Source organism: Notechis scutatus, chromosome 4 (assembly GCF_049901735.1).
Source record: "Notechis scutatus isolate UNSWTSFEM ecotype Mainland chromosome 4, rNotScu1.2, whole genome shotgun sequence".
Classification (NCBI taxonomy): Eukaryota; Metazoa; Chordata; class Lepidosauria; order Squamata; family Elapidae; genus Notechis; species Notechis scutatus.
Genome location: NC_142012.1, coordinates 7,887,061 through 7,911,249, shown reverse-complemented (window position 1 = coordinate 7,911,249; position 24,189 = coordinate 7,887,061). Strand labels below are relative to the sequence as shown.

The window sequence follows — 24,189 nt, the reverse complement described above, 5'->3', positions numbered from 1 at the left end:
CTGGCCTAATCCTGTAAGGAAGGCAGGAAGGAAACATTCTGGTGTTGCTTACAGAAACTGCCTCTCCGTTAACCCTTATTACATTCTTGGCAGGACTAGACTTACTGTCTCAGGAACTTCTCTGGAGTTTTTTTTCCCCTCCTTTGCTGGTACTTTGCTTGTGTGGAGTGACCATTCAAAGTTACAATGGCACTGGAAAAAGTGACCATTTTTCACACTTACGACTGTTGTAGCATCCCGACAGTCATGGGAGGCTAGGCGAGGAGATGCGTGCCTCGATGTGAGTGATATTGAGTTGGCCACACCCAGCCAATAACATGACCACCAAGACATGTCCACCCAGTCACATGACCATGAAGCCACACCCACCACTTAAGCCACACCCACAGAACTGGTTGTTAAAAATGTTGAATCCCACCCCTGCCTTGAATCTAGGAACAAGTCAAACCTCCAGTGGGGGCGACCTTCTGAGGGGGTGAAGATTGAACTCGGTTCAATAGCACCAACATGAATGTAGAACTCGAGGATTCGAAGGGGGCACAGTAAAGCTCAACAAACATGGTTTGCAAGGGGTGTTTAAAGTCACAAGCCAATACTCACGACAGAACCCCTGGCTTCAGTTACACAATATCTGAGGACGGAAGCAACCTTGGAAGAGCAGACAGTGGGCAAACATAAGAGTTGTCCCCGTCCTTCGGCCTCATGAACATGTCCCACCACTAGGAAGAATGAGGACTCCAACAGACATTCAAGGTTTAGATAAGGGTGGGCACTTTTGTCGTTTGAGGGGTGTGATGTCGGTGAGCTTGGCGGCTAGATCGGTGCTGCACAGTGGTGCGATTCAACCGGTGTTAACAACCGGTTCGGTGAGTGCGCGCCAAAGTTGTGGTTCATGTGCGGGCTCTACATTTTAAAAAGCCCATTTTCAACTCAATTACTTACCTTCTACTGCAGCCCCTGGGACTAAAACAGCTGAGGTGTGGCAAATAGTTCTGCCATGCGAATCAGCTGTGCTCAAAAACCAGGAAATAAAGCACAGGAAAAAACAGGGACAGGTGGGCAGGGCAAATGCTTACTGGAACTACCAGTTTGCTTGAACCGGTCCGAACCGGTCCAAACCGATAGAATCCCACCCCTGGTGCCGCAGCATGTTCCCTCTTAGGCTGAGGTGGCTCTGGGGGTCTGGAGTGATGTCCTCTTCTGCAGAGGCCAACTCACCCACCTGCCACCCCTTTCTTCCTGGTTGCAGAGCTGCAAGTTGACTCTCTTGCACTGTGGAGTCTTCCTTGGCTGGGCCCACCTGAAGCTGATGTTCCGCAGTCTAGCTTGGGATGATCTCCGGAGCTGCTTGGTGAATGCGTGGAAATACTTGGTCAGTGAAGGGTTACTTGGCAGCTGTTTGGGTGTTGTTGTTGTTTTCCTTAAATGGAGGCCATTTACAAAGTTAGTATAAGCCAGCGGTCTTCAAACTTGGCAAGTTTAAGACTTGTGGACTTCAACTCCCAGAATTCCTGAGCTAACATGACTGGAGGAGGAATTCTGGGAGTTGAGGTCCACAAGTCTTAAAGCTGCCAAGTTTGAAGACCCCTGATCTATCATCTATACCTGTCTGTCTGTCTATTTATCGTCTCCCCATCCATCCATCCATCCATCCATCCATCCATCCATCCATTCATCATCTATCACAAGGGTCTTCAAACTTGGCAAGTTTAAGACTTGTGGACTTCAACTCCCAGAATTCCTGAGCTAACATGACTGGAGGAGGAATTCTGGGAGTTGAGGTCCACAAATCTTAAAGCTGTCAAGTTTGAAGATCCCTGGATAGGCAGTCCTTGTGTAATAACCATCTGCTTAATGACCATTTGAAGTTGGAACCATCAACTGTCGTAAAATGTCACACAGGTCCCCTTGGTCAGGAGACCATGTTTGCGGTGCTCAGCCACTGGCTTGCATTTACAAACGGTTGCAGCATCCCCTAGCCCCACAATCACAATATGTGACCTTTTTTTGCTCTTTTCCATTGTCCTCACTTAAACGTACCATTGTAAGATGAGAACTACTTTGAATTAATATCTTTACCGTTTGAGCCACATCACCCAGAGGAATTCACCAGAGAAAGCCATTAGGCTTGGAAGATTTAGTGGTAAAAGGAAACCAGGCCGTTAAAGAACACTGCGGCTGGACACCATCAAAGCTGACCCCAGCCAGAGCATTCAGAGCAACTCAAGAAAGGGTGGAGAGACCTGGCCCAGAGTAGGACCAGGACTGAACTGGTTATATCCTCTCTACCCTGAATTCCTATGCTTTTTATTTCCTCTGCAGATGAGGAACAACCATGACAATATCCACATTTTCATATCTCAGTCCTTGGGATTCCTCCATCACGCCCAGACCGAAATCAGGAACGGTGCCGCACGGTTCATGGGTAAATCTCAGGAAACACTTTTTCCACCCTTGAGTCACAGCCCCTTCCCCAGTCCTTTCCCCCTTGAGCTTCTGCGGGGTGGGTGGGCAGAAGATGAACTGAGGGGCTGCCAGACAGGCAGCACTCTGAGGTCCCAAGGCCAGGATGAGATGGGGAGAGGTCGGGCCCAGGGAGAACTGAATCAGGACCACTTTCCCAAAGGGGGCAAAGCAGCTTTTAAACAGCTGCTGGAGGGAAAGCCAAGAGGTGGCTGGGGAGGGCAGGGGCCACAGAGGCACACCTTAGTGCAGTGGTCGCCAACTGGTGGGCCAGGGACCACTGGTGGTCTACGAGAAAATGTTGGTGGTGCACAGATAAATGTCCTCCCCAAAGCAATTAATCCAGGCTGCGCGGGAACACAAGGCTGTGCCGGCCACATGGCCCACCCACTCGCTGGCCCTCACCCTTCAGCTGAGTGCAAACCTTACCTTGAGTAGAGCCACATGAGCTGGAGCTGGAAGGCAAGACCAATGGCGGGTGGTGGGGAGAATCCGCCCCGGGGTGGCTTGCTGGTGTTAGTGGGAAAGTCGGTTCCATATTCCAGAGCTTCAGGAGTCACAGGACTGGCCCTTTGGTCATCCTGGAGCAGCTCCTCCAGTCCATGGCAGGCCAGTGCACCTGGGTGGTGGAGGAGCAGCTGCTCTGGGATGACCAAAGGGCCAGTCCTCTGACTACTGAAGCTCTGGAATATGGAACTGGCTTTCCCACCAACGTCAGCAAGCCACCGTCTGTCAAAATTCATATTAGTGGTCCGCGGGATTTAAAATGATGAGTTTGGTGGTCCCTGAGGTCCAAAAGGTTGGCGACCCCTGCCTTAGTGGACGTGTGGCAACAAACAAAGCCCATGTTGGAAGTGGGTCCGTGGGCAGCCATGTTGGAATCAGCCTTTCCATAGAGTGTCCTGTTCTGACACAGGAAGCCTGTGGGAAGGCTCAGGCCAACCTTCCACAGCCCACCCACACGCTCCCAGAATTTCTCCCGGGCTGAGAAAGAGATTTCAACCGCTCTGATCTGCAGCTCAGTACAGAAAGTCTCCAAACTCCTTTCAGAAAGGTCAGGATTTGTTCCCAATAAGCAAAATGAAGTGAAGCAGGGAGTCACAAGGCTTTGTAGATTCACGAGGTTTGGGGGCAGTACCAGGCACCCCTTGCAATTGTGCTTCCCTTCTGTTTTAGCAACCCAGCAAGCCAGCAAAGCAGTTCTGTCCGTTTCAGTCTGTATTGCTTGGCCCGAATTATTATTCCCAAGGGGCCTGGTTTGCTTTCCAAACGCCCTCTCCCCTCCGCTGAATGGCCCAGCCACTGGTCAGTGACATCCAGCAGGAGAAACAGGGCAGCTGGGAGAATCCTTGGCCAATCTGTCCCTCTCGAAAGCTTTTCCCCCTTGCTCCTGAGCAGCCAGAGAGCGCCGCCTTGGAACCAAGCAAAGAGGAAACATCCCTGCCTGGCACATGCCGATGTCGAGACAGCTCTGCTGGGACAGCCCTGGGGCACAAAGAGGGCGGGAGAGGAGAGAGGAAATTGGGGTTGGCAGGACACAAGTTTGCCGCATTAAAGCGCAAGTGAGGAGCGGGCTCCGGCTTTTACCTTCTCTTCCTGTAACCCTGCCAAGGTGCATGTAGAATGCACGTTTACAGCCCAACCTTCACCACTTGCCTGAGTCAGCACCCTATTTTTTTTTAATAAAACCCTTGTGCCTGGCATATTTTTGCAAGCCTCGGGGGAAGAGGTTATTGAGCCGTTCACAAAACGAAGTTCTGAAATTCTTTCTGTTTAGGCTACACGCTCAACTATTACAGCTCAGAACTGTCTAAAAACCTGGAACAGGAAGACCTCTCCCACTTGAGCAAAGGTAGGAGAGGAAAGGAGGGGCAGTCGCCTGCCTGAGATAACCTGGAGGCTCCCCCCCTTTGCCCAGAGGACCAAGTTTCATGCCCCACCCACCCACCCGCCCCGCACCCTCCCTCTGCAGAAGACCCCTGGGAGGTGGATGCCTGGGGCTGCCTTTTAAATCAGTGGTGGAATTCAAAATATGTTACTACCGGTTCTGTGGGCATGGGCATTATGCGTGCGTGCGCAGTGTTCTTAAAACGGGCAATTTTAAGCACGAAAACTTACCTTACTGTCAGCACTGGTGAGTAAAACAGCTGGCAATCTGCTCTGCCGTGCCTATCAGCTGAGCTACAAACAAAGGAAATATAGGATAGGAAAAAAGCGGGGATGGGTGGGCAGGGCCAACTGCTGACCGGCGTTACCAGATCGCTAGAACCGGTGTGAACCGGCAGCATACCACCACTGCTCTGAATGCTGTTGTCAGGGCTCCGGTAGTTACCCCCATTTAAATCATGAGTCTCTAGCTGAATTTTCAAAACGTAAAGATTTATTAGGAGTAAATATGCCGGCGCTGCCTGGGTGTAGTCGACTCTGAGACACATCAAACAATAGGTTTGTTGAAATCAGCTCTCTTAAAATCAAAAAGGCTCATTTGATTTTGTAGAGTTACTTTGTGGTAAGATGGGGAGCCAATAAATTTGATAAATAATAAACGAATAGTTTAATTCCAATAGAACTTGGTCAGTCTTCCCACAAAGTTCCCACAATTTCAACCTCCTCTATCTTTTCATCCAAATTAGTGTAGCATAGCTGACCTTCCAGTTCTCTATCTTTTGTTTGGCGCAGGAACCTGCTTGATCTCTGACTTGAGGCAGAGTTTGTCTCCCAGTTGAGGTCAAGGTAGTTAAAAGTCCCCCGTTACTATTGCAGTGTATTTCCTGCACACCTCAGCAAAGACTTCATCCAGGGGTGGGATACGACAGGGTTAACTACCGGTTCGGGATTTACAAGCTTCCCTGCACGCTGTGAGCCGCGCGCCTGTAAATCGTCATCAGCAGGCTGTGTGCAGAGACGCAGCCTTTGAAACAGCCCTCTTTTCCTGCTTTTTTAAACCGCAGCTGTGCCTCGTTCGGCAGCTGAAGTTGAAAAATCAGGAAATAAAGATCCGGTAAGAGTCCAGGTGGGCGGGTGGGCAAAAACATCAGTAGACATAGAACCGGTTCTATGTCTGCTGCTCTTCAAAGCTACCAGTTCTACAGAGATGGACAGAACCAGTAGAAACCCACCCCTGACTTCTTCCATTTCCTCTGCTTGGTTGGATGGTCTGTAGGATACACCTATGACAACGTTGTTCCTTTTTCCTTTTCTATTCACCCAAATCCACTCAAGGGTTTTGTTTTTTCCCTTTTGCGTTTCTGTATAGGTGTAGTTGTTTCTTTATACTGTATAATGCAAACCCACCTCCTCTTTTATTAGATTTTGTACAAATCAGTCCACCTCTGGTTTCATCCCACCAAGTTTTGGTGATGGCAATAATCTTGTATCTGCCCTCCTCTACTTGGATTTCTAGTTTGCCCTGTTTGTTCCTCATGCATGTAGACATCTGAGTCCTTTTTTGACTGGCCCTGCATTTGCTTCTTACGTCTTCTGTTTTGTATCTGAGTTCCCCTGCTTTCTTATCAGTTGGTCGATGGCCTTCAGGTTTACATTGGAGACTAGGTCCCAAAATTTGGGTTTCTTCTCCTCCAGTTTTAGTTTAAAGCCCTTCAGATAGGCCGAGCCCGTTGTTCTCCAAAAACATTCTTCCCAGTTCTTGTGAGGTTAGGCAAACGCCAGAAAACACTTGGTGCTGTGATTTTGAAAATAACCTTCTGGGTTCACTGAAATTCCTCTTTGTAATCCGCGCGCTCACTTTTGTTTCTAGTTTTTCAGAAGATGGAATCAAGTTCAGATACCAGCATGGTCCATTTTGCAAAAAACTACCGGGTAGTTTTACAGAAATTGTCTGTGAAAAGGAGGTGAGGAACGAGAAGGCGTCAACTTCAAATCTTAAAGTCAAAGCAAGGAAACAGAAGCCACGTTCTCCTGGCAAACTTGGTCTCAAAACCAGGATGGTGGTGGTGAATCTGCAGGGGTGGTCTTCAAAAATTTTAGCAAAGAGTTCTCTGCCTGGTTGCTGGGTGGGTGTGGCCATGGTGGGCGTGGCCTAGTCGGCCTCCTGCACCACGGCGGGGAGGGGGGCGTTTTCACCCTCCCCAGGCTCCGGAGGCTTTCCTTGAGCCTCCAGAGAGCAAAAATGGCCTTCCTGGGCTCCGTAGGCTCTCTGGAAGTCGGAAACAGGCCTATTTCTGGCCTTCCCGAACTCCCGGGCAGCCAGTTTTCCACCCTCCCTGAGCCTCCGTGCGTGCCCTGCGCTTACCTGCACCCAAAACGGGCTGGAGGGGGACTCCTAGGAGGGGAGCGGTGGGGTGGGCGAGGCCAGGGATTTGGAGGTTCTCCAGACTGCACGGAATCCTATCTAGGGGCTCTCCTGAACCCCTGCAAACCCCCAGCAGTCCAACCCTGGGAATCTGTCTCAGCACCACAGCCGGGGGAGAGGGGGCATGTAGCTCCCTCAAGGCCCCTAACCAACGTCAGCTCCAGTGGATCAGGAAGGGTAAGGAGCCAGCTATGGGGAGAGGATGGCAGCCCTGAAGCGAAGCCAGGAGGAATAGTAAAGAATTATTAAGAACCTTCTGTCCCGACAGGCTGGCCGGAGCTGGAGAGAAGGACCCACACACAAGTGACAGCAACACTCCAGGTGAGGCGCCAGTGGGTCAGGGTGTGGGTTCCTTCCTTGGATGATCGCTGGCATGCTCACACAACACACACACACAACACACACAAACACACTCACAGAGACTACTTTAACAGGAAGTAGCACTCTTGACTACTCCTTGAGAGTTTGTTTAACTAGTCCCCATTAAAAACAGGCTGACTGATAAAATAGCGTTTGGGGTAGTTGATTTTTTTTTTTTTTTTTTGCGTGCAATAAAATGAAGAGCAGATCCACTGAAGTCCATAAGACCAGAATTTATTATTACGGGCTTACATCACTCTTGGTCTTTACTCTTTATTGAGTGACTGTTAGAAGCTATGATAGCGCTCAAGAGGAGCCTTGCATCAAAGATGCAGCTGCTGCATTTAAAATTCCATTTGCCGCTTGTAAATCTCTCTGGAAACAATTTATCTTTGGCAAATTTCAAGTTCCAGGGTACTTTCTCTTACTTTATCCTGGTCAGCAAAAACCACTTTCACTTCTTCACGACTCTTCCGACTTTCTTCCTCCTTCACAATCTTGTCCAGCTGCAAGCTTCTTTGTGGCGGCCATTACTGACCGCCGCTCCTCTGCCTTGGGAAAAGGGGGTTTTGCCGGCTGGGGAGGGGGTCTGCGACACCCCCAAACCCCTGTCCAGGTCCCCCCTATCTTCAGCTGCCTCTACGGGGCAGCTATATTCCCCAAATCCAAACGGATCGGGGGCACCTCGGCAGCGAGCGCAGCAGGGATCGCGCAGTATCGCGAATCCCTGCCGCTGCCGAAGCCTTGCAAACCGGAAGGGGCAGCCGTAATTTAATAGCAGAGGCACAAAGGGCAGAGCACCGCTACTCCAGCTGGGTCCCAGTCTGCACCAGAACAGGGACAGGGCTGCCTTCGTTCTCTCCAGCTGCTTTCCAAAAGACAAGCGCATCGCAAGACCGGCTGAAGGGGGGGGGTGTTTGATCCATGCAGCAAAGCAGTAAATGCGGTCGGGGGTGGGTGGGTAGCACAAAGCTAACCCTGCCTGTCTCCCCTCCCATCACAGAGAGATCCCTCCTGGAGTGTGACAGCAGAGCTCCCAGCCCACTGCTACCGGCCCACGACTCCTCCTACCCAGGCCGATCCACGCCGGAGAGAGGGATACTGATCCTGACCCCGCCCAAGCAAGCCAGACGGACCCTTGCCCAGCGAGGTCAGCCTGCCGATCCCCAGCCCAGCCCCTTCGAACCCGGGCGATGGCCACTCAGGGTCCTCCCATTCTGTTCGTGCGCTCGACATACCCAGGCAAGGCGCTCAAAAGACCCGCCCATCACTAAGGGCAAACGTCTCCACTCCCTTTGCCCCACCGCAGGCAAGCAGCACAATGAAGCCAGCGAGAGAGAGAGGACGCGCTCCACCGAGGCCCCCCCGGGGGTCTTCACTTCCACGTCTGCCGGTACTGGTGGGAGGCAGAGCCCGCGGCATTGAGGCGTCTTCCTCCAAGCCAGCTGGACGAGCATCCGTAAAGGTACCAGTACTTACCAGGAGAGCGCTGCAGGCCTTGACACAAGGGGCTTACAGCCAGAGTCTCCCAGGGCAGCCACAACCCTTCGGCTCGCCCGAGCCGAACCCATTTTTCTAAGCTACTGAGCAGAGGTGGGTATTCAGCAGGTTCTAACCAGTTCTGGAGAACCGGTAGCGGAAATTTTGAGTAGTTCGGAGAACCCGCCAATCCCACTTCCGACTGGCCCCACCAACCCCATCTCTTCTCCGACTCCCATTGAGTCCCAGCTGATCGGCTGGGTCTCCTTTGGTTGCCCTGCCCAGGAGAACGGAGCTGGGAAGCAGGTTAGTGGGGTGGGGAGGGGATGGAGATTTTTTTCAGTATCCTTCCGCTGCCACGCCCACCAAGCCACGCTCACAGAACCGGTAGTAAAAAAAATTTGAATTCCCACCACGGCTTCTGTGACAAGCTTAAAAATGAAGGCCTAAAACGGGACCGCTCATCCCAGGCGTGATTGTTATCCACGCGGAGGTCTGAAGATGCTAAGCTCCAACTTAGGGAAGGGAGGAGGGAGAGGAACCAGTGGTGGTATTCGACTGGTTTGGCCCTGTTCGGGCGAGCCGGTAGCAGCGATGAGCAGCGGAGACCGAACGGTTCTCTCCGCCGCTTTGCTGTTGGGTCCACCCGCCTACCTGGGCTCCCATACTCAACTTTTACCTGCTGAACTTGGAGCGCAGCGGCTTTGTGTGGCACAGAATGGCGCCGCGCAGCAGCAGCTTCTGAAGCAACCGGGATCGTGCAGGCTTGCAGGAGGCGGGTTGGAACGCCTCTGCAGCTGCGCAAAGTGCCCCGTTTGGTGCGTGCGTGCACGCAACGTGTATGCACGTGTGCAAAGCGTGCCCACCGAGCCACGCCCACCGAACCAGGGGCAAAAAATATTTGAATCCCACCACCGGGAGGAACAGGTAAGGGGGGTTGGACTCCGGATTGCAGTAGTCATAATATTCTGAAACCCCCCTTTCCTTGTGCTCAGCTGACAGGTGAGGCCATAGGACCCTCAGCTCCAAAGGGGAAATGGGGGAGCCTGGCCAGAGAGAAGGGCTGCCTTGGGAAGCCTCTGCCTGCCTCCACGCTCCACCATCGGTGGCTGATCTCAGCAAACGGCTGCAGCGCCAGCCCTGCGGGGGTGGCCGAGAAGGCTGAGGCTGCCCTCCGAGGACATTGCTGGCCTGGTGCTTGAAGGAGCCTGTTGCCCAAGTGAACCCTCCGACGCATTCCGGCCATGGGGTGGGAAGCCTGAAGACACGCCCCTCCCTCCAAAGAAGCCCCTGCTAGAAACGGCAGGGCTGCTCAATTCTATTCCGGGACGGTTTCCAAGTCAGTGAAGCTGCTGAAGACGTTCGAAATCAAAGTGTTCCTGGTCTAAAATAAACCTCTCTCAAGACTCGCCCTGCGGTGGGATATTATCAAAAGTTTTTTTTAAAGAGAGGGACGCCTGGACTTGGGCAGCGGAACATCTGCAGCAGCAGCGAGAGGCAATGGGCCAGAGGTGGGTATTCAGTTGGTTCTAACAGGTCCGGGAGAACCAGTAGCGGAAATGTTGAGTAGCTGGGGAAACCGGCCAATCCCACCTCTGACTGGCCCCGCCAACCCCATCTCTTCTCTGCCTCCCATGGAGTCCCAGCTGATCGGCTGGGTCTTCTTTGGTTGCCCTGCACGGGAGAACGGAGCTGGAAAGCAGGTTAGTGGGGTGGGGAGGGAGGGAGGGAGATTTTGCAGTAACCTTCCCCTGCCACGCCCACCAAGCTACGCCCACCAAGCCACGCCCACAGAACCGGTAGTAAAAGAATTTGAATAGCACCACTGCAATGAGCTCATTTCAACCAGGTCAGAAAGCAACAGAATTGGACAGGGGGGGAGTGCTTTGTACGCTTTTTACATAAACTGTGGGGTAGAAGCAATTGGTCTAAAGCCTCTTTTCCTAGTTACCTCCAAAATTAGGTCAATGCCACTTAAGGAGCTCCCCTGCTTTTCATCTGCATTTAGGAATCCGAGCTACATGGCTCAGGATCCTTCCCGTGGATTCAGAGGAATGCACGTGGGCAGCATCCCACCAGAGCCGCCATGTGACAGCCAGACCCGCTCCTGGGGTTGACACTAGTGTTCTCATTCGCTCCAGCTCCTTGACAGGGACATGAAAGAGACACACACACATCCATGGGCATCTCCCGGGCAGCGGCGATGCCATCGGCTAATCCTTTCAACCGAGAAGCGCCTTAAACGGTGCCTCCGACACAAACGGGGTGGGGCTGGTGTTCTCAGGGGCTAATTGTCCCCCCCGTGTCAAAACAGAACGGGACAACTTACCACAGCCAACTCGCCATGGGACAACACGCTGCAGGACAATTTAGCAATTCCATTTAATTATTTTTTTAAAAAAATTAATTTTTGTCATTCACATTTCATTCTGTCCCTCCTTTTGGGTCCTTTCTCCGATGATTCTATTCTACTAGTTCTTTGATATTAGTGTAACACTTATCCTGCAGCGAGTTGTCCTGCAGCGAGTTGGCCAAGGTGTGTTGGCCATGGTGAGTTGGCCATGGTGAGTTGGCCAAGGTGTGTTGGCCATGGTGAGCTGGCCATGGTGAGCTGACTACGGTGTGTTGGCCATGGTGTGTTGGCCATGGTGAGTTGGCCATGGTGAGCTGGCCATGGTGTGTTGGCCACGGTGTGTTGGCCACGGTGTGTTGGCCACGGTGTGTTGGCCATGGTGTGTTGGCCATGGTGAGCTGGCCATGGTGAGCTGGCCATGGTGAGCTGGCCATGGTGTGTTGGCCATGGTGAGTTGGCCATGGTGAGCTGGCCATGGTGTGTTGGCCATGGTGTGTTGGCCATGGTGAGTTGGCCATGGCATGTTGGCCATGGTGAGTTGGCCATGGTGTGTTGGCCATGGTGTGTTGGCCATGGTGAGCTGGCCATGGTGAGCTGGCCATGGTGTGATGGCCATGGTGAGCTGGCCATGGTGAGCTGGCCATGGTGAGTTGTCATAGACCCATGCCAGGATCCCAGCCTGCCTGGATGCATCCACATGGATTTCCACACTGGGCAGAGGGGCTCTTGAGGGTTCAACTAAAGAGATAGTCTTTCTCCATTTTTGCCCAACCCCGAACAGGCCGAAAAGACCCTGGTGTCAGGTAGCTCATTCGGTTCTAGAAAATACTTGACGTCGGGTAGGAAACATGAGCTGTTCACTGAGTGCAGAGCAGCATCTGCACTCAGAACCTGAAGGCAGCCAGGCACTCTTGTTCACCTCCATCTTCTTTTGCAGAGACACACACACCCAAGCCCCCACCCACCCCCACCCCTGAGTTTGGTTACAGGTCAGAAAAGCAGGGAAACGGCTGTGAAAGATTAGCTGAGCCCAGGCGAGTTTGGGATCAAATCCTGGTCCTGCTGTGGAGCCATTTCTCCACTTGTTGTTCCAAGCTGCACCGATACTTGTTCATCTCCCTCATTCAGATCCCACGGAGGCTCTCTGGCTCTACACGGCTGGATGGGACCTTCACACAATAACAAAGTTGAAGCACCCAGCCCTCCTCCTCTTCCTTCTCCTCCTCCTCTTCCTCCTTCTTCCTTCTCCTCTTCTTCTTCCTCCTCCTCTTCCTTATCTTCTTCTCCTCCTCCTCTTCCTCCTCTTCCTCCTTCCTCCTCCTCTTTCCTCTTCCTCTTCTTCCTCCTCCTCCTCGTCCTTCCTCTTCCTCCTTCTCTTCCTCCTCCTCCTCCTTCCCCCTCTTCCTCCTTCCTCCTCTTCCTCCTCCTCCTCCTTTTCTTCCTCCTCCTCCTCCTCCTTCCTCTTCCTCCTCCTCCTCCTCCCACCTCTTCCTCCTTCTCCTCTTCCTACTCCTCCTTCCTCCTCTTCCTCCTCCTCCTTCTTCCTCCTCCTTCTTCCTCCTCCTCCTCCTTCCTCTTCTTCCTCCTTCTCCTCCTCCTTCTCTTCCTCCCCTCCTCCTCCTTCCTCCTCTTCCTCCTCCCCCTCCTTCTTCCTCCTCTTCCTCCTCCTCCTTCTTCCTCTTCTTCCTCCTCATTCTCCTCTTCCTCCTTCTTCTTCTCCTCCTCCTCCTCCTCGCCCTTTCCTACTGGCATCCCAGTCATGGGCAACACCGCACCTGTTTCTCAGACACAGGCCCTGCTGGCCCTTAGGATGCTTTATTGCACACATCCCTGGCAAGCAGCATCCCCCGTGCACCACCCATCTCAGGCCCAAATGAAGAGTCCCATCCCTGGGGGAGATAACAGGAGCACCCCTGACACTGCAAAGGGCAGGTCAGAACAATATGCAGGAGGGGGGGGGAGAAGAAGGGATTGCCAAATGGGCATATAAGGTGGGAGCAGGGTGAGAGTCCGGAGCAGCCCCCAAAGCCGCCAGTCGTGCAACGGATGCCAGCGCTCTCAAGAACGGTCTCCAGCTGGCTTGGCTCCCGGTCAGTGGCTCAGTGCAGCTCTGCAAGGTAGAGGTTTCCCCCTGCGCCAGCGACGGCCACGGGCTGCCCTTTGGAAGCCGAAGCCACGGCATGCACCGGCTTGTTGGACAGCAGGACTTCCCCGATCACCTGTGAAAAGCAAAGGGAACAACACCACGAAGGCCTGCGGGGCGGGAAATTCTGGCTGCGATCGGCAGCCACCCCTGAGCCGGCTGCTGCTCCCGAGACTCTACCTCCCCCACACACACACACAAAGAGCCCTTACCTGGCCTGTCCCAGTATGGATAATCCCAGCCCCGCTGGTCCCGCTGCCCCCGGCCACCACGACGTCCTCTGTGCAGAACTGGCCTGAGTAGAGGAATTCTCCCTGGGTGGGGTTGCCAGGAAAAGGCACGTTTTGCCACAGGCGGGACATGCGCAGGTCCCAAAGTTGTAGAGCGTTGTGAGGCACCCAGGAGGCAGTCAGGATGTGTTCTCCCTATTTGGGGAGGGGAGGAGGCAGATGGGTGACTTCACTGTCCTCCCCCTCTTGGACACAAGATGTTCAACTGCTCGGAGTTTCCAAGTAACCGCTGGAGCGTTAAACCCAAAGAGCCTACAAGTTGAAGCTTTGAAGTCATTTGCAGCAGATGCTTCACCTGGAAGCCCAAGAAACACAAGGGGTGGGGAGGCTCCAGAGGTGGTATTCAGCAGCTTCTGACCCAGTGGTGTGGGATTCATTTTTTTTTTACTACTGGTTCTGTGGACGTGGCTTGGTGGGCGTGGCAGGGGAAGGATAGTAAAATCTCCAGCCAGAGGTGGGATTGGCCGGTTCTCCGAACTACTTAAAATTTCCGCTACCAGTTCTCCAGAACTGGTCAGAACCTGCTGACTACCACCTCTGTTCTGACTGGTTTTGGAGAGCTGGTAGCAGAGATTTTGAGTAGTTTGGAGAACCGGCCAATCCCACCTCTGACTGGCCCCGCCAACCCCATCTCTTCTCTGCCTCCCAAGTCCCAGCTGACTGGCTGGGTCTTCCTTGGTTGCCCTGCACAGGAGAACAGAGCTGGAAAGCAGGTTAGTGGGGTGGGGAGGAAATGGGGATTTTGCAGTATCCTTCCCCTGGAGTGGGGTAGGAATCAAGGGTGGTATTCAGCAGGTTCTGACCAATTCTGGAAAACCGGTAGCGGAACTTTTGAATAGTTCAGAGAACTGGCTAATCCCACCTCTGACTGGCCCCGCCAACCCCATCTCTTTTCTGCCTCCCATTGAGTCCCAGCTAATCGGCTGGGTCTCCTTTGGTTGTCCTGCACAGGAGAACGGAGCTGGAAAGCAGGTTAGTGGGGAGGGGAGGGGAGGGGAGGGGGATTTTGCAGTATCCTTCCCTTGCCACGCCCACCAAGTCACACCCACCAAGCCATTCCATGCCCACCAAGCCACGCCCACTAAGCCATGCCATGCCCACCAAGCCACGCCCACCAAGCCACGCCCACAGAACCGATAGTAAAAAGTTTTGAATCCCACCACTGGTTTGGGGCTCCCATCTGCTACCCTGTTGGGTCCTTCCGTCACCTGCGGAGATGAGTTTGCACTTGGTGCCCGTCTCCCTTTGGGAAGTTCAGAGGATGTGCTGCTGTCTCTCTGCCTATATCTGCTCAGCCCAGCGGATCTGGCTTCGGAGGCTGCCCGCTCAGCAGCCAGGCCAGCTCCAGGCTTTCCTTGGGGGGAAGCATACCCGAGAGGGGCTCCCAGCCACTCCATTTGGCCTGCAGCAATGGCATCCTTTCCTGTGGCGGAGGTGGGAATCCACGCCCCCCCACCCCGCCTCAGACGGGGACTCACCTTGATGTCGATCCCAGGACCGCAGATGTGGGGCCCGTTGATCACGCTCTGCGCCCCTTTGGGCACGCGCTTGTCCCAAACCTAGCAGAGAAGGACAGGCGGCAGCCAATCGCTGACCCGGGCGTCGGGGAACGGGGGGGGGGGAAGCCACCCTTGTGGGGTGGGGAGGGTGGGGCAGCCCTTGCCTTGACGGAGTTGTCCCAGCCGCCGGTCAGGAAGAGGTGCAGCTCGCTGGGGTGGAAGCGCAGCGCGAAGATCCGCCGGGAGTGGCCGCTGAAGGGCGTGAACTCGTCCCCGGCCATGAAGTCGGGCGCGCGCACCACGTGGACGAGCTGGCGAAGGAGGAGAGGAGGAGGAAGAGCCGCGGGAGGCGAGGGCAGGCGCGGGGCGGGGGGCGTGGAGGGGCGGGGCCGTGGAGGGCTCACCTGGTGGGTGTGGCTGTCGTAGAGGCGGATGTGCCGGTCTTTGCCGGCCGTGGCGAAGGCGCTGCCGTCGCGGCAGAAGTCCAGCGCGTGGATCTCATTCTCCTCCTCTGCGAGGGCCGGGAGTAGGGAAGGGTGGGGGTGAGGGGTGGAGAGAGAGTCAGTAGCCCCGCCGGAAGGACCCGCGAGGCTATCCAGCCGGGCCCCTCCCCGTGCGCCCGCCCGCCCCGGACCCACCGATCAGAGAGGCCGCGGCGCTCCCCGCGCGGAGGTCGTACAGGACGACGACCCCGTCGGCTCCGGCGGCCAGCAGCAGCCCGGGCTTGGCGCGGTGGAACCCGAGCGCGGTGACGGCGTGCCGCGGACGCCGGACCTGCCGCAGGCAGGGTCCCGGCGCGCCCGTCCCGGCGTCCACCAGCTGCGGGGGTGCGGGGGAGAGAGCGGCGTGAGCTCGGGAGGAGGCGGCGGCGGCGGCCCTCGTTTCAGAGCGCCCGCCGCCCGGCCCCGCTAACCTGCACGGCCCCGTCGCCGAAGCCGGCGGCCAGCTGCGCGCCGCTCGCGCCGAAGCAGAGGCTGTAGACGCCGTGCGCCTCCCTGCCCAGCGGCACCCTGCGCGCCACCGCCGCCGCCGCCATGCTCTCGGCCCGGGCGTCCAGCGTCGCCCCGGCAACGGCCGCTCCGTTGGCGCCGCGGGACCAGCCGCACGCGGACCGCTGCCTGCCCGGGCGCTCCTCCTGCAGCCCGCAAGAGAGCTCCGGCCTTCTTCCCGGAGAGACCGGCCTGCCGCCCACCTGGGCCGGGATGCTCCGGTGGCCTCCATCGTACGAGACCTGATGGGAGAAGAGCGAAGGTGCCGGGTGGGAGGGGGCTCGCCCAGCAGAAGCCGCTTGGGGCGGGTGGAGCCTCCGCCTGCCTGGCTTCAGGGGTCCCTGCGGAGTCTGGCTGGTTAGAAGGCGAGTTGTAAGCCAGAGGTCTCCAAACTTGGCAACTTCAACTCCCAGAATTCTCCAGCCTTAAAAGTTGCCAAGTTTGGGGACCCCTGTTGTAAACGCAGTTTTACTAGGCTTATAGTAAATCCCCCAAATTTTAGGACGAGGCAGTTATGTAAGGAAACGTGATGAATATACATATGTATGTGAGAGAGAGAAAGAGAGAGATCCTCCATTCCCATCAAAGACTTCTCACCGCCTCCTCTTATGTAGGAGGCAGCCGCTTACTTGCAGCAAAGCCTTGCCGGCCAGGGTGCCAGAGCATCCCTAATAAAAATATTTCACTTTTCAAATCTAGATGTTACTTTTATCATTTTTTCCAACCATGTGTGTACTTTTGTCCACCACATATGGTAATATGATCCGAGTGTCTGTTGGCACTTCCAGTGAGTTTAATGCCAAAATCTGTGGAATGCAAAGCAGCACAATAACTCCAGAGCCTATTGTGGTATATATATGTAAGCTGCATTCGGCTTCCCAATGTAAGTTGCTTTTGGTATTTGCAGGATGGATGGTGAACTGCTCAAAGCCTAAGAAAATATTCACAGCAAGCTGAAGTCATTCCCTTGGCACCAGGAAGAAAATTCAGTCAGGGATATCTGGCCCAGTAAACCAACTTGTTTTTATTCACTGATCCTCTCTCAGAAAAAGTACGGCTGGCATGCTGACCTAATAAAAAGCGACAAACAATGTCCCACAGATGGTTTCATCCAAAATATCCTGACATCAAGCTGTACTTTTCACGGCATCTGCTTTTTCCTTTGGCTTGCTATTGATATAGGGGGAGCTGAAAGCACACAAAACCCTGTTCTGCTTTTGCTCGTGGCCATGAAAGCTTTGCTGTGGTAACTGATGGCTGGCAAATAAAACCATGTGTCTTCAACGTGCTTTGATTGCTTTAGGTGAGAAAAGTTTTGGAAATAACAAGCAAGCGTGCATACGAGGCTCTGCAAAGCACCCACTGCCTGGACCGCTACAGAGGGAGTTGGCAAGAGAGGAGAGGCAATAGCAAGGAAAAAACGGAGAGGAAAAAAAGGTTGTGGTTGTAAAACTCAGTGCAGATGTGCTGGAAGGAACATGCCAAATGCAGCACTCGGCCAGCTAGCATTTTGCAAAATGCAGCAGTTTTAGGGGAAGCTGATTTAAGGCAACAAAACCCTCTTTTTCCTTTTCTTTCCTTGCTTTGATTGACAACAGTGGCTGTCTTCAAACCACAAAGAAAAAAAAATAGGTTAATACACAGAGCAGAGGGAACAAAACAACATCAAAAGTCTTCATGATCCAGAAGAAGGCATAGACAAGTGTTCAGGAGAGATTAAACATGATCTACCAGAAAAGGACATGAATTTAGTTTTCAGCCAAGAAAATCAGGTGGATATTAACAACCAGGAAACTATCAATATAATCCCTCCCAAATCAGAAGGCCCCCAAGAAGCTCCTGGAGAAAAACTGAGCTCCAGTGGAGGCAGCAGCAGCTTCGGGGCTTCCGAGGTAGCTGGGTTGAGGTGGGAAACGTGCCCAGAAGCCAAACAAGGCATATCTTCTCAATTCAAATCGTGTGATTGGTAATCATCTGTCTTTAAGTCCTGAATTGCCAAATCTAATTCTTTCGAAAGCCACACCATATCTATTCTGGACCATGATTTATGGCAATTTGAGTAGTGTGTATATTGGTTTTCGTCCCAGTATGGCAATCAATCTCCCAACTGCTGGAAGTGTGTTAGGAATCTGTCCACCAATTAGTTGGGTTGGCAATGTATAAACCAACAATGTATGTTTGTAGCTTTAAGACAAAGTCACCGTATTGATTTGTACTATGTTCCGGTTGGTTGATTGTATTGTGAATACAATAAGAGGGAGCTAGAGATCATGGCTTGTTCTCTCTGACATTCTGTATCTCTGACATTCTGTTGCTATCTCAGTTTGACTCTGAGACTCTGCTGTATTATGCTGTGCTTATACTTTGATATTTTTGTTTACTGCAAATGACAAAGGCAACCGGTAAGAAGACTTTGTAATTGGATATTCTTTGGACTGTTAAATGTATATGACCTGGACCATTTGTTGGACTGTGCTATTTCTTAAAGTAAACTTTAACTCAATTTAGTGTATCTGTATGTGGCTGAATAATTATTCATAACTATTCTCATAAATGTTTCCATGTGCACATCCTTGTTACTCAAGGGTTATTCTGTACATATCATAACAAAGTGCATGAAAGAACGGGGTACTATCACACATGGTGGACCTGTAAGAAAGCACAGGTCTTTTATCGTAGAATTTGGTCATGGTTAGAGGAAATGACAGGGCTTAAAATCCAGAGATGTTTTTATTAGGAATAATGAAGAAAAATGTAAACAAAGTTGACACCTACTTAATTATACATGTAATTACTGCAGCAAGAATAACATTTGTCCAAAACTGGAAAGCAAGAGAGATTCCAAGTGAGGATGCTTTGATTGGGAAAATATTACACTGCGCCGAAATGGTTGGGTTAACGCTAGAATTGAAAGAGGGAGATGAACTAGAATACTACAAACTATGGAACAAATTTTATAAATCGAAGGACTTGAAAGGGTGTTCACAGAACTTAAATAAGTAGAGAATGTGATAAAAAGGTACAAAAGATAAATGGAAAATATGAAGCATAAAAATGTATATATGTACATAAATGTATAAACTTTTTATTTTTTTATAATGCTTTAGTTTTCCATTTATACATACCAATAGTTATTAAACAGCGCTGTGAAATTATATATACATTTATGTGTCCTATCAATACACAATACTTCCATACCCTCTTATCTGTTATATACATTATTTACATTCTATTCTTATATCTATTATCAATCCAAATAAACCATGTTTCCCATACTGCATTGTATTCTGTCTGCTTTCCCTTTTAATTCCATAGTCAATAATCCATTTCCACACACTCTAAATTTTTTATTATTATTAAGCCTTCAGGTGGTATGGAGTTTTTCTTCCAGTATTGAGCATATGAAATTCTTGCTGCCGTTAATATATGTAATATAAAATATTTTGTCTTTCTGTTATAGTTTTTTTTATTATTCCTAAAAGGAATAATTCCGGGACAAAATCAATTTTGTTTTTAGTTAACTCTTCTAACCATGTTTGAATCACTTTCCAGTATTTTTTCGCTTCGGAGCATGTCCACCAAGAATGAAAGGAGTACCTTGTTGTTGTCCAAACTTCCAACAATTTGGTTTTAAATTTGGGTAGATCTTAGCCAGTCTTGAGGGTGCCAAGTGCCAAAGATAAAACATTTTATGTTGGTTTTCCTTGTATGCCGCCGATTTTGTTATTTTATAATGCATATTCCAGATCTTTTCCCATTCTTCCAGATCAATAGTATGTCCAATGTTCCATGCAGTCATTGTTCCTTTCACAATTTCTTCCGCCCTTTCAAATTCTAATAAATGTTTATATAACTTAGATAATAATTTCTCATCTGGGCCAATCAAGATTTTATCTAGTTTTTGTAATTCATTTTTTATTTCTAATTGTAAAGAGATTGGACAGAAATGTATGTCAAAGAAGAGACACCATGTTCACTTTTTTTAATGTTTATATTTAATAAAATTATTTTTAAAAAAATCATCTGGCTTTAAGTGAGTTTGTCGTTAAGCAAATCTGGCTTCCCCTATTGACTTTGCTTGTTGGGAGCCGGCCAGGAAGGTGTTCTGACCCAACTGGGTTCCAAGAGAGCAAACAGAGACAAAGGCAGCAGCCCCCACCTTTTAAGGTTAATCACGAATTTTATTCCTTTACAGATAAAAGGCTGCTTTCCACTAATTAGAAAAGGCCTTGCCAAGTTGTTTGTCAAGGCTGCCAAAAACCCAGAGATAAGAACTAATTTACAAGATTCTCCAAACACGAACTAAGATGTCCACAAGCTGAGCTTCAGAGCTTCTTTGCCTTCTGCAAAAAATGCTTTTCCAAACCTGGCTTTTATCCTCTTGAGAGAGAGGCCATTTCCTTGCAGCCTTACTCCCGAGTTGCCTGTGCTGCTATAATTGTTCTTTCTTCCGAGTAATCCTTCGTGCACTTGCACTTGGCACAAGCTCCTTGGGAGCCTCCTCATCACTGCTGCCAGCCCCCACAATCCCTGAAGGCAGCAGTCCACTCCCTGGCGGTCCTGGCCCCTCATCAGTCCTCGCTCTCCTCAGCCATCTTCACCTGCTGCTGGCTAACCACAACAGAAGGTTACAAATGGTGTGGTCACATAACCCCAGGGCAGTACAACTATCACAAGTACCTGCCAGTGGCTAAGTGCCCAAATTTTGATCGTATAACCATGGGGATGCTAAATGTGAAAATCGGTCATAAATCACTTTTTCCAGTGCCATTGTATCTTCACTAAATGAATGGTGGTAAATCAAGGACTACCTGTAATGAAGTCCTGGACAAGGAAATTCAAGTTTTAAGGCAAACACACTTTTCCACTTTCTTCTGGGTCCAGAGTCACCTGTGCTCTTCTCCAGAGCTGGCCCCACAGCCTGCCCCCCGCCCCATCTTTGAACACCCACAGGGCAACCTTACAACTTTCCTCCTCTCCCCCAGGCCTTCCTAGGAAGTGGGAAGTTGGTCGGTGTGGATGAGCCCCACTTCAGCAGAAGAGCCTCAGGAAGGGGAGGGGAAGTTTAGTCTGCAACAACCATCACCCCCACCCCATACAGTTATCACCCAAAATGAGACGTCTCAGAAAACCACAACTGCATGAAAAACTGCTGGTGACCTTCTACTGCTGCACCATAGAGAGTATCTTAACTTACTGCACCTCTGTATGGTTTGCCAATTGCACAGGGGCAGATAGGACAGCACTCCAGAGGGTTTAATGTCATGGCCCAGAAGATCATGGGTTGCCCTCTCCCCTCTTTGATAAGATAAGATAAGATAAGATAAGATAAGATAAGATAAGATAAGATAAGATAAGATAAATTTATTGTCATTGTGCTCAGGAACCTGAGAACAACGAAATAAGGTGCTCTTTCGCAACATACAACTAAACAACACCAAAAGATGTATACAAATAACAATATAAAACAAATTAAAACAAATAACAATTTAAAAACTGTACAACCAGGATATATGTGTTAAGACCACCAGATTCATAACTCTGCATTTAACCTGATCACAGCACTTGGGTAAAAGCTATGTTGAAATCTACTTGTCTTGGCTTTCAGCACTCTATATCGTCTTCCTGATGGTAGGATCTCAAACATCGGGTGGCCTGGATGCGAAGGGTCTCTCAAGATCTTTTGTATCTTCCTTCTACATCCCATGTTGTACAAATCCTCCAATGAGGGAAGAGGACATCCGCTGATCTTTTGTGCCCTTTTTATCACTCTTTGGAGTGCCCTTTTCTCCGCCTCTGTACAACTCCTAAACCACACACAGAGGCAATAAGATAAAATGCTCTCTATAGAGCTTCGATAAAAGGCAAGCAACAGACTTTCTGGCAGTTGTTGTGATCTTAAAAGTCTTAAAAAATACAGTCGTTGATGAGCCTTTTTTTCTAGGGCTAAAGTATTTGTCCCCCATGTTAGATCCTGTTTCAGGGTGATACCTAAAAACTTACATTCTGCCACCTGTTCTACCAAAACACCATCGATGTACAACGGCTGAATGTCCGAACTGCTCTTCCTGTAATCCACTATGAATTCCTTCGTCTTATTTATATTAAAAATAAGATTGTTTACTTTGCACCAGAGGGACAGCTGATGAACTTCATCCCTGTACGCAGACTCATCATTATCAGAAATGAGTCCCACCAACGTTGTATCATCTGCAAACTTAATGAACTTATTACTCAGATGAATGGAGGTGCAATCAGACGTATAAATAGTGAATAAAAGTGGACTCAATACACAGCCCTGAGGAGTGCCAGTATTGAGGATCTTCGCAGAAGAGATATGTCCATTCATCCTAACCCTTTGTGAACGATGTGATAAAAAGTTTAGAATCCACCAACATATGGAGTCCGGTAGCTTCAGATCTTTAAGCTTAGACATCAATCTGTGGGGTAATATTGTGTTGAAAGCAGAACTAAAATCAACAAATAATATTCTGACATACGTTCCTTTTTTCTCCAAGTGAGATAGAGCAGTATGAAGAACAATATTGACAGCATCCTCAGTAGATCTGTTTGTTCTATAGGCAAAATGATAATTGTCAAAGGTAACAGGAAGGCAAGAAATAATATATTTCCGAACTAACTGCTCGAAGCACTTCATTATCACAGAAGTCAATGCTACCGGCCTGAAGTCATTTAAAGCATTTGCAGGTGACTTCTTAGATACTGGAACAATAATAAAAGCCTTCAGACAAGTTGGAACAAGAGACTGTAGCAAAGAACGATTGAAAATCTCAGTCCACACCCCGGCTAACTGATCTGCACATTCTTTTACTACACAATATTACCTTTGGAAGAGCTTTATAGCTCCCGCTGCCTTAAGAAAGTTTGAAACATCCTCAAAGATCCATCTCATCCTGGGCATCCTTTTTTTGAACTGTTACCATCTGGCAGACAGTACAGGATAATAAAAACAAGGACAAATAGGCTGAAAAACAGCTTCTATCCCAGGGCAGTACTGTACAGTGCAGCATTAATGCAATATCAGGGGTTTTCAATTCAATGTACATAATGTGAAGGATGTGTGTTTGTTTTCATAGTCATAATGTACACTGAAGATGGTGTTTAATTTCGTTGTACGAGGTGCAATGACAATAAAATAAACTAAAATAAACTGCTGTTGATGAACCAGTTAGTGAGAGACCACAACTCAAAGGTAAAAGCCAGACTTCACTGTGGTTGGCAAAAGCCCCCCACCCCACCCCACCCAAAGAACCCTGCATTATAACCTTTGGCTACCTAGCCTCATGCAGAGAAGGGTCCACCACCACCCCACCCCAAGGCAGGGGGTCACAGCTGGCTGAAGATGAACGGGAGTCCACCCCTGCCTTGTCCCCCGGGGCTTCTGGAAGGGCTCTGAACCAGCCTGCCTTCTCCTCTGCAGGGCAGCCCTGCTGCCCCGCCTGCCCCACCTCCATCCCCACAGGGGCTCGAACCCCCCCAGTAGTTCTTGGTACATTTTCCCTTCCGGGACTGAATGGGAACTTCTCCTGACATGCTTTGGTCACGTACTTTGTGGCCCTTGTTGCAGGCCAGAACTGGCCAGGCTTTTGCCACTGTCATCACAAGGGTAACTTTCTGACAGTGAGAAGAATCAACCAAAGGAACAGAAGTTGCCCTCGGAAGTTGTGGGAGCTTCATCACTGGAGACTTTTCAAGAAGAGATTGGACTGCTGCCATCTGTCAGGAACGGTGTAGGGACTCCTGCTTGGGCAGGGGGTTGGACTAGATGACCTACAAGGTCCCTTCCAACTCTGATTATCTGGTATCTGGTGATGCAGGAAGGCACCACCACCTTCCTGGGTGAACTGCTGCCCAGCATCCACGCGGGGCTTTGCGTTTGCCCCCCACCCCCCCACTTGAAAATCGGGGCTCCCTGGGATGTAGGGCTCACCCTCCCCTCCTTCAATCCAACCTTCTGCTGTTTATTATCTTCCTTACGGGGATCTCTGCCCTTTCCCTCCCTCCGCAGGAACCCCTCTTGTAAGCTAAAGGGAAACCTTCGGGGGTCCCGTCCGAGCCTGTCATCTCCGGGCGCGGGGGACCCCCTTTCTGGCAGCCGCTCGCAGCTGTATCCTTGTCTCCCCTCCCCCCGCGCCCTGGCAATTGCCCCCAAACGGGAGAAGGCTCGGCGGAGGGGCGCAAAGGAGCTATGGGGGGAGTGGGGGGAGCCGCAGGGGCTTCCTCGCCCGCTAAAATTGCGGCCGTCCTTGAGGTGGGCCTGGCCTTCCTCGCGCCGCCCGG

The 24,189-nt window shown here is 50.9% G+C and overlaps 1 protein-coding gene and 1 pseudogene across 2 annotated transcripts; one reads left to right on the top strand and one right to left on the bottom strand.

Moving 5' to 3' along the window:
• The first annotated feature begins 794 nt into the window (after nt 1-794).
• LOC148130643 (uncharacterized) lies at nt 795-10,089 on the top strand. Its single transcript, XM_087962591.1, has 9 exons — nt 795-800; nt 1,250-1,372; nt 2,323-2,425; nt 4,241-4,315; nt 6,221-6,314; nt 7,044-7,096; nt 8,139-8,285; nt 8,445-8,600; nt 9,610-10,089. Exons 1-8 carry the CDS (start codon nt 795-797, stop codon nt 8,558-8,560), a joined length of 717 nt encoding a protein of 238 aa, XP_087818717.1. The 3' UTR covers nt 8,561-8,600; nt 9,610-10,089.
• Nucleotides 10,090-12,745: 2,656 nt separating this feature from the next.
• LOC148130642 (uncharacterized) lies at nt 12,746-15,950 on the bottom strand (annotated as a pseudogene). The gene is made up of 6 exons (XR_015749562.1): nt 15,538-15,950; nt 15,304-15,410; nt 15,064-15,210; nt 14,879-14,959; nt 13,323-13,535; nt 12,746-13,186 (listed from the first exon to the last, which is right to left on the bottom strand). The product of XR_015749562.1 is annotated as an uncharacterized LOC148130642 (transcript).
• Between the last annotated feature and the right edge of the window lie 8,239 nt (nt 15,951-24,189).